General features: G+C 55.1%; 4 protein-coding genes across 4 annotated transcripts; 3 read left to right on the forward strand and 1 right to left on the reverse strand.

The window, feature by feature from the left end:
* The first annotated feature begins 337 nt into the window (after positions 1–337).
* KVR01_008738 (uncharacterized protein) lies at positions 338–3,515 on the forward strand. The gene is made up of 2 exons (XM_044785714.1): positions 338–2,693; positions 2,784–3,515. The coding sequence occupies exons 1-2, from the start codon at positions 684–686 to the stop codon at positions 3,141–3,143; spliced, it is 2,370 nt and encodes a 789-aa protein (XP_044642505.1). The 5' UTR covers positions 338–683; the 3' UTR covers positions 3,144–3,515.
* Positions 3,516–6,178: 2,663 nt separating this feature from the next.
* KVR01_008455 (uncharacterized protein) lies at positions 6,179–7,745 on the forward strand (the record flags this gene model as incomplete). The annotated part of the gene is made up of 4 exons (XM_044787705.1): positions 6,179–6,647; positions 7,107–7,378; positions 7,449–7,593; positions 7,663–7,745. 4 exons carry the CDS (start codon positions 6,179–6,181, stop codon positions 7,743–7,745), a joined length of 969 nt encoding a protein of 322 aa, XP_044642222.1.
* Positions 7,746–9,040: 1,295 nt separating this feature from the next.
* KVR01_008505 (uncharacterized protein) lies at positions 9,041–10,051 on the forward strand (the record flags this gene model as incomplete). The annotated part of the gene is made up of 5 exons (XM_044793719.1): positions 9,041–9,282; positions 9,354–9,409; positions 9,589–9,666; positions 9,741–9,818; positions 9,891–10,051. The coding sequence occupies 5 exons, from the start codon at positions 9,041–9,043 to the stop codon at positions 10,049–10,051; spliced, it is 615 nt and encodes a 204-aa protein (XP_044642272.1).
* A 340-nt stretch (positions 10,052–10,391) lies between these two features.
* On the reverse strand, positions 10,392–15,085 carry KVR01_008861 (uncharacterized protein). The gene is made up of 4 exons (XM_044786723.1): positions 14,830–15,085; positions 13,536–14,711; positions 12,100–13,471; positions 10,392–12,020 (listed from the first exon to the last, which is right to left on the reverse strand). The coding sequence occupies exons 3-4, from the start codon at positions 12,211–12,213 to the stop codon at positions 10,926–10,928; spliced, it is 1,209 nt and encodes a 402-aa protein (XP_044642628.1). The 5' UTR covers positions 12,214–13,471; positions 13,536–14,711; positions 14,830–15,085; the 3' UTR covers positions 10,392–10,925.
* Between the last annotated feature and the right edge of the window lie 164 nt (positions 15,086–15,249).

A 15,249-nucleotide genomic window follows, 5' to 3' on the forward strand; every position in this document is an offset into this window, starting at 1 on the left:
TGTGCAACACCAGCCTCCCTCAGTGCAGACAACAATTTACACGGCCCCCCCTGAGACTTGCCCAATGGTAGCATTCCTCACGGTGTGACAAGTACATACCCAGTGAACTTATCCACCCCCGTCCAGCTCATCACTCCGAGACCTCTTGAAGGGACTGGGACATATCTGGAGCAAATGCTTCTGTTCATGATTATTCTTTATCGTTCTGCACATCATTGCAGCCCTGTCTGGGACTCATATTGTTGACGCTGGTGCTCCCAGAGGATAATACGCTTTGGTAACAACAGCTGCAGTGTGGAATTAATAAGTCTATACCACCTTGGAACCTTATAGTGCAGTGCACTAGAAGTGATGAGAGGCTGGTCCTGAATACCGCAGTCTGTCTGCACTGCACTGCCTGCACACTCGCAGGCTCGGGTGGCCCGTGCACCGTACAAGGTTCGCCAGGACCCAAGCCGTCCGTCCACCCATCCAGGGCCTTCTCCAGTCGCGACCGATCCCAGAAAGCGCGACAACGCGATCCAGACACATCAACCCTGAGCTCCATTGTTGCTCCTCCTTGCCTTCAACCGTTGCTCTAAGCGGTCCGGCCGGTCCAGTTAAATTGCTTTCATTGCCGTGTCGCCGGTCCCCGTGAACCGAAGCGGCACGTCGCCGACGTTGCGACTGTCTTGTGTGTCGCGATGGCTTCTTCATCTGATTCCTCTGCATCTGCCTCTGCGTCTGCTCCCGCCGCTACATCAGCACCTGCATCTGCTTCTACATCTATCCCTGCTCCTAATTCCACCTCTGGCGACCCTTCATCCGCTGGCTCGTCGGATCCTGCCCAACCTGCCCCGTCTTCCTCCACGCCCACAGCCGAGAATGGTACCGCCGACGAAACGCCAGCCTCCAAAAACCACGCCTCCAAAGACCCAACCCCAGAGGTCAAAATACCCATCCGCACTGAGGAATCATTCAAGGCCTATCAGCTCGAGCGCATCATCGCCCGGGACAAAATTGCCACTGCCGCCCTGAAGGAGAAGCAGGCGCGCCTCGAAGACAATACGAAACGCTGGAAACAAGAAATCGACGAGTACAAGCTGGTCCAGACCCAACCCACCTCCTCGTTCTTTCCCCCCTCCAGGTTATACGGGGAAGGGTACAATGGCTTTGGCAATGGACACACCGAGAATCGCGGCCCACCGCGTCTGGTCTACCCCAAAGACAAGCCTCGCGCCGGCAGGCGAACCACACCAGCCTTGCCGAAGCCGAGCCGGAAGGACCTAAAGGAGCAGGCTGACCAGTACGAAGAACTAGTACCCGTACGGCTCGATGTCGATTGGGACAAGCTTAAGCTGCGCGACACACTGACATGGAACCTGCACGACCGCCTGGTGCCCGTTGACCTCTTCTCCGCGCAGCTTGTCGAGGACATGGGCCTCAAGGCGCCACACGACCGACCGGTCTACGAGCAGATCCAGAACCAGATCCGCGAACAGCTGCTTGACTTTTACCCGATGGTCTACTCTCAGGAGGATGCGCTCGACCCCGAACTACCCTACTCGGCATACAAGAACGACGAGATGAGGATATTGATCAAGCTCAACATCACAATCGGCGCGGTCACACTGATTGATCAGTTCGAGTGGGAGATGAACGAGCCAGACAACTCCCCCGAGGAATTCGCTCGGGTCATGGCCAAAGACCTGTCGCTATCCGGTGAATTCACAACGGCAATAGCACACTGCATCCGCGAACAGACACAGCTTTTCACACGGACCCTATACGGCATCGGGCATCCTTTCGACGGCAGGCCAATAGAAGAGCCTGATCTCGCCGCCTCCTTCTTGCCTTCGCCTTTGCCCACTGTTTTCCGGCCCCAACAGCAGGCCAAGGACTACGCTCCGTACCTCTATGAGCTTGGCGACCAAGATCTGGAGAGGAACGAGGTTATCTTCGCAAGAGAGCAGCGCAAGCAAAAGAGATCAGTCAACAGGCGCGGCGGCCCACAGCTGCCCGACCTTAAGGAGCGACAGAGGACGATCCGGACGATGGTCGTCTCCTCGACCATCCCCGGGGCTGCTGACTCGCTCGAGAAGACGGGGCTGTTCAAGAGGGTCGCAGGCACTGGCACTGGAAGAGGCAGGGGACGTGGCCAGCACGACGGCGCATTCTCAGACTCGGACGAGAGTGAGGAATCAGCGCCAGACTCCCCGGCCATGTCACAGCTTGCAGGAACTGCGCGGACTAGGGGCATGCGTGGTGCAGCCACGGTCGCGCAGCAAAAGATGGCGCACATTGGCCGATCTGAGACACCCGAGGTCATTACATCACATCATCACGAAACTAGGACTTCGAGGCGTTTTGGTCGTGCCCTGGACGAGACGCCCGACGAGCCGCGGAACCACTGGGTTGTGGTCAAGGTGCCGCGAACTTACGAGAGGGCAAGGAAGATGCTTTTGGATATGAAGATGGGGAGGCCCATCACCCGCCCCGATGCTGCACAAACCCCTCGCCCACCACGTGCTCCCAGTGCGTCAGTCCCGCCGGGCAGCATGGGGCCACCGTCGACCCCCTCGGCACAACCTAAACCTCCTCTTGTCAAGACCTCCAGTAGCGTGTCGCAGTCTAGCCCATCTGCGCCTGTGCCTCAAGTCGGTCGTGTAGCTGCCCCTCCGCCGCCCGGGGAAGGGCAACCTCCCCTCGAATTAGTGAGTATTCAATTCAGCTGGCCCCGGATTTTTCACATCCCACCGGGAGCCACATTCGCATAGAATATTCAGCCGCTGACCATTTCACAGCCACCACCTCCAGAATGGCTGGAAAAGTCGCTGAATGACCTGCGCAAGACCTACCCTCATGACAACTTCGAGGCCACCATGCGGCATTGCGCCGTGCACGCCGACACGGAGACCACCATCATACCGCCGCCACAGGTCCCGCGGGGGGCGCCCCTCCCCGACAACGTGAAATACATGTTCCTGCCCAGGATCAGGTGTCCGGACTGCCCCGGCAAGCTGTACACGCCCGGCCCAGACACGACGGCGGCCAACTTTGAGGTGCACCTGCGGAACAAGGCGCACCGCGACAAGGTGAACAAGCGCGTGGGGTTCGAGACGGACCCGGCCAAGGTCGGCGCCTCTGCGGGCCCAGCGTCCTAGATGAATGAGGGCAGTGTAGGCGACGTTATTTTTGTGGGCGGCCAGGAAGGTTCGGGGGATAAGTAATTCAAGCCGAAGGCCAAACAAACAAACATCACCACGGCATACAACAGACATGCATACCCTACATCATCAGTCTCCACATCGTCTCACGATCCCAAGTTTTAGTCAGTCACACCACCACTTTGGCTAATGGGGTTGTTTTTTGGCTGGGACATCCGCAGGAAGTGTGATTGATTGGTATAGCGGGATACCTGTTCCTGCTCAGGGGTCAAAGAATCAATAGGAAATGTTGAGAGCTTACGAGAAGGGATGGATGGGCACACAACAAACACACTCTTGGGGGCGGGGGGTAGGGTAGGGGAAAAAGGCGCACCGGTGCGATTGATCCAAGACGGGGGGGGCTCCTGCCTCTCTTTATACAACAATGTTTTATTCGTGTCTATTGCGCTTCTTTTTTCTTGTTTTGGATGAAGGCTGTGAAAGGCACTGTAGATCATTAGGGGCCTCTCAGGATATACCAGATGATGAATATTGTGTGTACATGCTGGTTGCTGTCGGCCAACCCTCTTCGGCGGCACAGAATCTCGTGCAAGGCCACACCGCAACCGTTGTCACTTGCTAGGGAGGGCGCCAATGCCACCGGCCTACTATAATACGCACAGGTAATGGCAGTAGGCCGCAGCGTGACCAGACAGACCACCTGGCACAGGCCCTACAAATTCATGGCAGCTCACTGGTGTACAAAAGAGCTGGCTGGTATGGAGCTGCCATTACATCTACAGATATTTCTAGGTGAGTTGGCCGCAAGCCCCAGGCCAACCAGCCACTAATTCTACCATTTTCACCCCGTCGAACACGATTATAGGCCGTGCCGCCTCCCCCGGCGAATATCCCTCGTCACCTGCGCGCTTCAGAATTCCGGGCAAGCCTAGTGTGCCACAAGGCTCGATTCGGCGTGCTTGGTTTAGAGTCCGAAGCAAGACTACCATCGCAAGCCTAGAGTGCGTTGTCTTGGTCGAGCAGCCCCGACGAAAGGCCGGCCATGGGTCGGCTGAATGCGGTGCGGGAAAGACAAATAAGAAGCCGACCGACCCCCTCTCACCTCCCTCACACACCACATCAGAAGGATGACGTACTCCACAAATTATAAATGCGAGAAGATGCAAATAGATTTCAGATGGTGTAAGGGGTATTCACCATTTGCGGGAGAGGGAGCACATCACTGAGGGGGTCCGCACCCTTGGGCCGAAGCTCCATCTATGATGACAGATGACACCAGTCGTCCCGCCCAACACGAGGCTGACACTGGCTGGTTGTCCGAGACTGAGATGGCTGTTGGGGCGAGCCCGCTTCGCTGTGCCTTTGGCGAGTGCCACTGGCGAGGGAGGGATAGGAGAGTGGTGGATCTGGTTGTGGCGGCCACCCCTTCGAGTGTAGGGGGAACCTTGGGAACAGCCTCTTCTGAAGCAAAGGTCAGGGAACAAGTGTTGGGATCTTGTTCAGCTAGAGCCGAGTGGCATCTGGATAGGGAGCCATGGTCGTGAGAGGGAGAAGATCAGGAAACAGGGCATATTGGCGGTGGGTAAACATAGACACAGAGTGCGGAATGGGCTTTGAGAGTGATGGCGATGCGTGTTGAAGGAGTCGTGCAAGAAAAGAAGGCTGAGGAAGAAGAGAAGTGCTGGGAACGAGGAGAGGAAAGGCTCAGGTTTGTTTACTTTGCATTCAGAGACGCTGCGTACTGCATTGCTACTTGGAAAGAGCGAAGCATGGTTTATACTTTCTTTCCCTTCTCTACCACCCGCTCATCACTCGTACCAGATTCCAATAGATACTACAGAAATGGCAGGCAGGATGGGCATGAGCGACTTGGAGGCAGAGTACTTACTCTGTTCCCACTGGCGGATGCCACCCTCCTTCCCTGACGATTTCATCTAAGACGTCCCTACGTCGACTCGAAAGTCTGGGGAGTTCACCCGCGCCTTCTCCTACTGTACCGACAGATTTGAGCAGAGGGGCGCCTGCCTCATCTCTATTAAACAGCTCGCTTCAAGTTTCCCCCTTCGTTTACAGCCATGAATTGAAATCAGTGGGCCGAGGAGAACTTGGCCCCGAGGTACTATCAGGCACGCCTGCCTGTCTAGGTAGATAAATAGCTCGGAGATAGATACAAAAGTCTACAAGACACCTGGACACTTTCTCGTATTTGAAATAGCTTGAGTGCTGGAGCTCCTTGCCGCTGGACATGTGAGGCCTTTCTGGCGAGAATGCCTTGTGTCGCGCAAGGCTGAGAGACACTCCACAACTTCAAGTTGTCTTGCCAGTGAGGCCTTCTCAAGAAAAGGGCACAGAGACATGGAAATCGTGTAACATGCTCAAGTCACGGCTGGGAAAAGGAGGGCCTCAAAACAAGCGCGCTCGTGTAACATCATCTGGTTCCTTCCGTTGCCCCCGAGTACGTGGGACCGGTTCTCACAGGGCTGGTTATGGGTTCCAAAGAGCAGAGTAGGAAGCTTTCGGACACTGCTACCACTACCGTATCGCAGGCATGTTTTGTATATGGTGCAATACCGACGGCAGGAGTATATGTACGTAGGTAGCTTCTGACCGGCCTACACAACACCAAGTATTGTCCAGCCCAGCCTGCAGCAAACACCGGGAGGGAGCAACCGCGTGCAGATCGATCACATGTAAGCTGGCTGAAACAGATGACTTGGCCAAGGGGTGGTGTGAGTAAGCAATTGGGGCCCATAGCATGCGACCTCCCGACAGCCACATAATGCACAACTACGTGGTATCAATTCATTCGATCATTGTTTGACCATTTCGAGAACTAAAGTCAAGTTGGTGTGCGGTGGCAGCACTGCATTAAAGGAACTCAAAGAATACAAATAGTATTGTACACCCGAGGGCCAGGTCCTCATCTACATATCCTCCTTCTTCTGTTACCCAAAAAAAGCCCACTGCGTGATTCTCATACATAATTTGACCGTTTGTTTTGTTTAGTTTGCTCAACCTACCCAGGTACCGCCATGGACATCCTTCAGGAATCAGTTCTCAACACCCCTGGATATTACGAATATCTCCACCTCTTCGGGAGGGATCTTGATGACACCCTTGGCACAGACAAAAAGAAAACTTCAATCAACACCATCAGTGCCTTCGCTCTCAAGGACGGTACCATTGATTTCAATTTGAATAAAATTGGGAACTTCACCACGGAGCAGTTTACTGGACAGCGTTATGACCGCTTGAACCTACCGCCATTGACTCAAACAGAACAGTGGCATCAACGGCTTGCAGAGGAGGGGTTGCTCGAGGCAAAGCCTCAAGACACGACAGCAACGCTGAATGTCATCTACGTTCACATTAACCCTGTTTTCCAAGAGGTGTCGAAAGAGGCATTGCGGAATCTGTTCACAGCTTTTGGGCTGGACCATTCCTTCCTACACTCCCTGTGCAGATTTGCAGACAACTGGCACTGCATCCGGCGCGACGACGGTACATGCTCTTTTCTCCTCACCATCCAGAATGTGTACTCCATGGCCTGTTCTTTTTTCCCCAGGGGGCCAGAGACCAACTGTGTAATTTTCGTTAATGACCCTCATGTGATTCGTGTCGAATTAGCGGCGCATGATTTCAATTTCTATCAACCATCCTGGTTCCGAAAACCATCCTGGTTCCGAAGGCGATCCGAAGACCGAGCCGCGCTCGACAACCAGGCTACGCTCAACCATCAGGACGCGTGCGGCACGCAAACGAAATTCGTGCCGTCCCTAGCATTTCAGAAGCTGCTTGTAAAGTTCAAGTCTCATCATATACATCATCCTTTGTCCCTCGCATACCTGGGCCTCGTGGACAGTTTGTCGATCCTCTTCATTCAAGTCAGCACCGTATCGCGTTTCATCTTTAAGCTCGAAGACACAGTCACCGACGTTTCAAATGATATGGACCATCTAGTCAAAGTGTCTCGAGACGCAGGTATCGCCAATGTCACAATAGCACAAATATCCAGATCCATGGGCGTTGCTCTCATGTTGCTCGAGGAGCTGGAAGATGGAAATGTTTGGCGAAAATGGTGCCGGAAGTTTCGACCAACAGACTCCGAAAGACAATATGGTGTCGCCGCCAAATGGCTGGCAGGGGGACTGCCTAGTTGCAGACAGATCCTCAAGAACGAAACATTACAGAACCGCTCGTGGGAAGACAGGGTCAGAGCCCTCACACCAATTGTAAGCTACTATTCCACCGACAACATATCTAAACACATCAAAGACTCATTCAAGCTAATTCTTGCTTTAGATATATGCCAATCTCACTCGCGCGGACACGTCATCTATGAAAACGATCGCAGTCATGACTATGGCATTCTTGCCGGCAACAGCCGTTGCCGCTATATTCGCCGTACCTTGGGAGCGCGGGAGCCAGATGATCCAGAATATTCAAGGTATCGTCTATGCTGTTGTCACCGTCTGCATGACAATCTTGGTATTTCTAATTTGGAGACGTGGTGCAGAGTGGATGACGTGGTTTCGACCCCAGCCCCAAGAAATTACTCGCAAATTTATTATGAATTCAATTGGTGGTTCTGCCGTTTAGAGGGAACTGTCGACGGGTGGTCTGATATGGGCTACTCTTCCCACCACACATATGGGACTACAAACCAGGGGAACTCCAGGGCTGCTGACTCAAGGTGGAATCCTCGGGGCTAGAGTCCACGGGAGATGATCCTCCTCTAAATTAATGGATGTCTGTTGCTAGAGTACTATTAACAATTTTATGTGCGATTTCGTTTCTAATCCCCATTCATATAAAACAAAAGTGGCGCTGTCAGACAGTAGTGAACGCTCAAGACCTAGCATTATCACAATAACTTTGGAAATATTAGCTACTTACTTTCCTTTGTAACCTCCAACGATGAGGACCGCACTGCAGAGCCCAAGGAACCTGCTGGGGAGCTTCAAGAGTGCGCTTCAGAGGGCCAGGAGTTCGCAGCACAGGGAGGATTTCTCTTTTCAGACATCCATGGATACTGCTGTAAAAAGGGATCTAGGGTATTATATCTGCATCGAATAACAAACTAATTACAGGCCTGCGTTATCCTTGCCTCGAGCGCCCTGAGAGGGACTAACTACCTAGGTACTACACTCATTGCCACTCAAGCGCCGTGCATCGTGGCTTTAAAACGATCGACCTCTAATGTTCGACGGTACAGACGAAGATAATAAAAGAAGAAAGTTCTTACTTCCTTATTTCTTTTTTCAAAGAAAGAGGATTCTTATTCTTATAAATGAAATCACTGTATGAAGGCGCCATGCATCCATGGATGTCTTCGGACATGGGTATGCGGAATAGAAGCGAAACCAGAAAAACCAGTTAGGTTGGCGTCCCGTTCTTGAGTACTAAAAGCGACTTTATCGTAAAGGCAGGCAATTTCAGGCGGGCACAAACATCCCCAACAGCGAGGATCGTGTACCTAGGTAACATTCGCCGCTCGGTGGGCGGCGCTCAATACAACCCTTGGGAAAGCTTCAAGGTGTCAATGACCGTCAGGAAGTAGTACGGCTATTACCTAACGGAGAAATAATCTGCCGTGTCTTGCGGAGACATAGAGTCCGGGAGTATGGGGCTATATGTTTCTTTGCCAATATGATGGTTTCGAATATAGGCCCCGGGCTGGCTGGCTATAGGCCTGTTGATCAACAGAGCCTCTGGCTCTGAACTTCACGCTTTGTTTGCTTTATGATGTGCAGTAAGCGAGGTCAAATACTTTATACAGGTCAAGCTTTCCGCTCAGTGTCCTGAATAGTAGGTATTTATAATACTGATCAGCTCTTCACGATCCCAATCCCTATTCCGACTAGTTGATATCTCCCTCGTCTCGAGCCTGCATCATGAAAGGGGTCCCAGCAAACATCGTTAGCGCCCTGGCGGCGCTCGTCGGCCTGGCCCAAGCCAACTCCGACATTGTCAGCCTCTACACCAGTGGCAACACCTACATCACGGAAGCGAGCGCAACACTCGTGCTCCCGAAGCTCCCAAGTCCCGTATCTGGGGATGTCGCCATCTGGAGCGCAATTATGATGGAGAACGAGGCCTCTTTCCTACAGGGCGTGACATCAAACTCTCCGTCTGGGTAATTGCAGCATCTATGACCAGCCGAGCCAGACATTGAAATGCATTAACTGTCTGACAACATGTTCACAGATCGTACTGCAATGACCAGGGCAAGAACTGGTGTAACTTTGCATACACATTGGTTGGTTAGTATTGGACTTCATTTGGCACACCTGGGCATCGCTGATTCATTTTTATCTTTTAGGCTTAAACCCAACTGTCGGCGCTCCTGTTACTGCTTCTCCCGGATCTACAGTCAAGACGACCTGTAAGTTAGATTACCCTGAGTCTCGACCGGTAGCGGCTTACTGAGAACCATGTACAGATAAGCTAAACTCATCAACACAACTTTGGGACCAAAATGTCTACATCGACGGCGAACTCCTCTCCTCCGTCTCGACCAGTATGTGCCCTCCAGCGGTGTGAAAAGCCACAATACGCCTCAACAAAGCCGTAAACTAACAACGTGTCTTTCAGGCAAGGGCCAGCACGGAGACATCTTCTACATCTCCATCGAGTGCGCATCCGGCGGATGTGCCCAGCACCCAGCCCACAGTAGGTCGCCATGACAGCAGTGGCCCATTTTTATATGAAACTTCGAAGTCAACTGAACATGACCGTATACAGGCTGGCAGGACGTGTCGGTCGTGCTCAACCAGGCAGACCAGCGCTTCAAGCACTCGGGCAGCTGGAACTTCGGCGCCACCGGCGGAGCCATGTCGACGCCCGACGGTGGCAAGACCTGGACCTTGACCACTCTCAACATCCCGGCACAGAAGGCGGAGTGAACGGACGGGCTGACATACTACTTGCGGCTCACTTGTCTCATTAGCAAGCCTCGTTCGGGAGTGGTCTCTTCCCGGCATATAAGTTGTCATGTGGACTTTTTCTGTTTGTAGAGCAATTGAATTAGGAGCCTCATATCGGCACCTCTGATACCACCAGATCAGAGAAAGACGGCATCTGGACACCCCAGACATGTGCTTCACACCAAGGCCAGACCTGATTCCGTAGTCATCTTTTACTGTTCAAGCAAGTAGGGATAGCGCTAACTACCAGCAGAGGATGTACCGCCTGCCTACTCTCTCATACATGATCTTTACTGCAGAGATGAATTAGGGGGGGGGGGGCTGGTCCATGCAAAGATCAACGCAACAAATTACAACGTGAGAGTTCGCCGGTGACGAGATACCTTGACCAAGAGTTGCGACCCCGTGGCATAAATCCTCCATAAGAGCAGCGGGTAGACACCATCCTGTTGATTGAGCACCCAAGGCTGATTCTCAGTGGGCCACAGACCCGGGCAGCTTCACGACGACACAACATCTCTGGCAGGGCTTCCCCACCTGCAGGCAAGATCAGGCCAATAGGGGCTGGTTGGTCGACCACCACACAGACCAGAAAAACAATGTTCCAGGTAGGCACAAGTAAGAGTTCCTGGATTACGATAAGAACAGATAGATGGTCCAGCAGCAACTCCACGACAAACAACCAGCCATAACGCCTTGCGGAAATAACAAACCATTCACCTCGTTTCCCAACGCCGTCTACTCATATACAAGTAAGCAGCGGCAGTAACGGACGAGCGACATGCCCACACATGCCTCTGCCTCCTCCCCCCTGCGGCCCAAGCCATGCCAATAATAAGCCCCTCCCCCTCCCTCACCACGTCGACCACGCCCCGCAGCTGTCCCAGCTCCGCCAGCCCGAGTTCCACTGCCACTCGGTCAGCCGCTCGACGAGCACGGGGTCGATGTCGCGGTTCGTCTTGGCAAAGACGGTCTCGAAGGGGTGCACGTTGGCGCCGAAGTACTTGCGGTCCCACAGCATGTCGCCGTGGGCGTCCGGGTCGCAGGCGGCCGAGTAGTTGGCGATGCCGTGGTACGCGGACATGAGCAGGTCGACCCCGTGGCCGGCGTCGAGCATGACGCGCGTGGCGCCCAGCTCGGCGTGCAGCGCCCTGTTCAGGTCCGGGTAGCAGCCCGCCAGGCCCACGGGCTCGTCGCGGCCGGCAAAGGCGTCGACGTTGGTGGCGTTGGGCCCCGGGCGCGGAGGGTGCATGAGGAGGTGCATGCCGACAAAGTCGGTCGCCCAGACCTCGGACTGCACGTGGAAGTGGGGCCAGCAGCTGGCCGTCATGCCGACGAGCTTGGTCTGGATGTTGACCTTGGCCAGGAAGATGTCGCTCCAGCAGGCGGCCTGGCCCCAGTGCGGGAGGAAGGGCCCCCGCACGCTCGAGTTGAGCAGCAGGAACCGCTTGTACCGCTGGTACAGCGCCAGCCTGCCCGGCCCCATCCCCATCGGGACCTTGTCGCCCCGGAGGACCTCGCCGTACGCGCCCAGGTCGTAGCACGTGTTGGGCCGGTAGACGGTGCGGATGTTGGAGGCGCCCTGCGGGATGAGGAGTTCCCGGGCCGTCTCGTTGTTCATGCCGTTCAGGATGAAGATGAAGTCGGCGGCGGCGTGCAGGCCGTGGTGGAGGAAGAAGCGCAGGTTCTCGCGCGAGCTTGGCGAGTCGGAGAAGGCGTAAAGGATCAGGGGCCGCCATGGGTCGTCGGCTGGAGGGGACAGCGGGCCCTTGGAGGGGCGGCCGGAGGGGTTCAGCTGGCCCTCTGATATATAGGGGTTGATGACCTTGGCTGGCTTGGTCGGGAGGGGGAGTTCGGGTTGGCCCTCGGGGCGGGAGGCGTCGAGTTCGAGGGGGCCATCGTGCTTTGATGAGTCGACCTGTAGTGTCTCTGTCGCTGTCGTCTTGATCTACAAGTGCATGTAGGTTAGCCAAGGCTAGACCGAGGGCAGCAGAGGGCAGTAGAGACACCCGAGACATGTGACTTACAATGCTCTTGGCTGGGGTCGCCTGGCTGTTGAAGCCCAGGTACCACAGGAACATGAACAGAACGGCGCCAATGACGACGTTCTGTTTTGACGCATATGAGCCGCCTAGAGCCATGGCATCTCCGACCTCACAGGTATCCTGGCGCCGCGGAAGGTATGGGCGGCTACCAGAGGCGCATACGTCGTGCGCACTCGGGCCACAGAGGGCACCTCACGTCACCGGCCGAGGCTGGAGGCGGCGAGCTGTCGCGAGTCGGCAGGTCGTTCTCCTGGGTGAGGCGGGCGTGCGGAGTGGTAGACGGGCTGACTACGGCCCAGCTTGCGTGCGCTCTGGTCGAGGGTATACGGGAACGAGGCTGGGCTGACTGGATAGTAGTAGTCAAGGCTGGAGGCAGGGGTCGGATTGAAGGTGCTCAGGTAGCTGTCGTATGCTGGACAATGAATGAATAGCACGCCGCCGTGCTCGGAGGTCACGACCGGATAGATGAGACTTGGAGGCGCTTGTCCCGACTGACTGTGACTGCTTGGAAGTATGGACTGAAGGGCTAGTGCTGTGAGCATCTCGCCTCCATGTGGGAGTTGTGAAACAATTGGGGGCGCATTTCTTCCTCCCAAAGCCTATCTCGGCCAAGACACGCGTCGGCCGGGGGCTGCCAGTTGCAGGGTAAAAGGGCCCCCAGAAAGGAGCAATCGAGACGGCCGCAGTAGTCTGGAGGCGGTCCGCAGAGGGGCCGCGGCTTAATTTTAGCCCACCCAAGCCCAGTGCCCAGCACGACCACCTTAGTCAGCACGTTTCTCGAGTACACCAAGTCTTGTCTTCTGTCTCCGACACGGCGAAGTACGATACGGTACGGCAGGGCGTGGGCGACCAGGCAGGCATGCGCCGTATAGCAGAGACGAACCTCTCGCAGTGACGACACGAAGGTTCATCATGGCCCTGTGCCGATGCGGGGACAAAGTCTGTCTGTTGTTTGTGAGGCTCCCCCAAGCAGTTCTCGCACATGGGAAACGGTACCGTATAGCAAGGGGAAACAGTCGGTAGAGCACGACATGCACCAGGGCAGACGACAGACTCGACAGCTCCCACCAACCACGATCCCAGGGCTCATCGACAGGGGCAGGTCAGGGTCGATCACCAACTCTAAGCGGGCACGTTTACCTACTTTGGGGCCAGGCTGCGGATTCTGGACGAGGGGGGGCCAAGCAGCAGATAGATACAGTAGCATCGCACCGCTGTCATCAAACGGGGGAGAGCTGCACAACTACCTACGGGCCGCCGGTCTTTTTTTGGGTTCCGCCCCGTCTGTCTTGTCTTGTCTTGCCATCGCATCGCGGATTTACAGATTGTTCGAGGCCCGGCCAAAATAAAAAACCTCAGACAAGGCGAGTCAGCGTGTTTGTTTGATCAGACGTGAGAAGCTCAAGGCATGGGCCTACATCTGTTACACCCGCGGCGGTGCATCTGGTGGTGGTGGCGATAATCAGCGTGCATTGTGTACCATGCAGTTGGGATGCGGCCACCAAAGGCCTGCTGATAACTTTGTTAGCTATATGCATGTGCTCTGTAGGTGATGTGTGGTCAAAAAGAGGTCGCGTGAGCGCCCATATGTGCTGGGCCCTGCTCTTATAACGGCATACCACCGTTGCCACGCCGGGACTTGTGAGGCTCAAAGTGTGCATGCAGGCTGCACGGACTGGGTGGCCAGCCTCGACGTCCATTGCAATGCCAACGTAGAGTAGGGTAGAGTCACCGCAATTGCAGCATGTCGATATGTGCCGATTAGTCTCCGCCGTGTCGATCCAGGAGAGGGCAGATATCTTGGCCAGCCACCCGGCCAGTGCTTACTACAGCATATCCGGGCTGTTTCGTCAGTGCCTGCCTGTCTGTTTTATTACCCACACACAGCCCAGAAATCACGGACACACAAGCAGCCAACGAGCATGGTGGATGACGGCTAGGCCCAGCGCCGCCGGGCGTTCCCCAGACACGTGCGTGGCTGGAGAGGTGCGCTATGGACCAAAGAGCCGGCGGCCGAGCAAGCTTCCCCATCGGAAATTTTCACCGCCGTTCATAACTCGTTTCAACGGGCGCTCGGTTGGCTGCGAAACGGCCTTGCTTCTAGAAACCAGGCTTGTTTGGAGGTTTGACTTGGTGGTCCCGCTCGCGCCATTGTGTGGTGGTTTTGTTCTGGCCGGAGGGAGATCAGAGATCACCCTGATGCAACGCCCCGCAGCAGGATAAGTTTGTTCCCTAGTCTATGAATATATCGTTTTTATCAGGGCTCCCTCCATACAAGAGGGCCCCCAGTCAGGTACTGCGTAGCCGAGACGACTGGATCTTGGTACGATGGGACGATCTTGAGGAGGGAGGGGGGTTGTATCGGTGAGACGGTACATCGTTCGCGGGGGCTTACAAGCCTCTTTGATGATGGGTGGACGTGCCATCAGTGGTCTTGACCACTACTATTGGCCGACGAAGCTGCTTCGATGACATGGTGTGACATCCCTCTTCGAGACCGACGAGCGTGGAGCTCGGTGTGTGTTGAGAAATCTCGCAGCGGAGGCGAGCAGACGCCTGCGACGTATCGGTGCGGTGCCCCGGGATCTGCATCTCTCGGGGACTGTTACAAAACGGTTCGGGGCAGGGTAAAAATAGAATCCGTCATGGATTGTCTGACAGCTGCGCGGCATGCACAGTTCAGTTGAGGGTCTGAACTGAAAAACACCTTACCTAAGCCCGGCCTCCAAGGACTAAGACGATGGCCGGAATGAGCGTGTGTCGCTGTTGGTCCCATTAGACAGATCGTCATTGGGGCCACTGAGAACGACAGGCTGGATTCGACATAAGCCGTGCTGTCGAGAGGCGGCTGCAGCAGCGGCTGGGGTTCCGCAGAGCGCGCCCCAAGTGCATATACTGTGTACCAACAGAGTTGATCCTTCCCAACTCCTCCAACTCCTCCTATTCATGCCGCCCGCCCGGATTAAGCTTGCGCCCCACGTCATGAGCGTTGGGTATGGGGACCTCTGTCAGCTTTGCGGTCATGCGGCGCTGGACGACAAATTTGTGGGCGGACGAATATGACGAGGGCAACAGATTGGCTCGCTCCTGCTGAAGCATCTACACGTACGCTGCCAGTGTCTCGTGGTGAAA

The sequence above is a fragment of the Diaporthe batatas genome (assembly GCF_019321695.1).
Source record: "Diaporthe batatas strain CRI 302-4 chromosome Unknown Contig00010, whole genome shotgun sequence".
Taxonomy (NCBI): domain Eukaryota; kingdom Fungi; phylum Ascomycota; class Sordariomycetes; order Diaporthales; family Diaporthaceae; genus Diaporthe; species Diaporthe batatas.

Bases quoted from the DNA above. Each gene is read 5' to 3' on its own strand.
- KVR01_008738 (XM_044785714.1), top strand. From the start codon at position 684: ATGGCTTCTTCATCTGATTCCTCTGCATCTGCCTCTGCGTCTGCTCCC. The intron at 2,694-2,783 runs GTGAGTATTCAA...ACCATTTCACAG, and splicing joins GGCAACCTCCCCTCGAATTA to CCACCACCTCCAGAATGGCT.
- KVR01_008861 (XM_044786723.1), bottom strand. From the start codon at position 12,213: ATGGCTCTAGGCGGCTCATATGCGTCAAAACAGAACGTCGTCATTGGC. The intron at 12,021-12,099 runs GTAAGTCACATG...ATGCACTTGTAG, and splicing joins CGACCCCAGCCAAGAGCATT to ATCAAGACGACAGCGACAGA.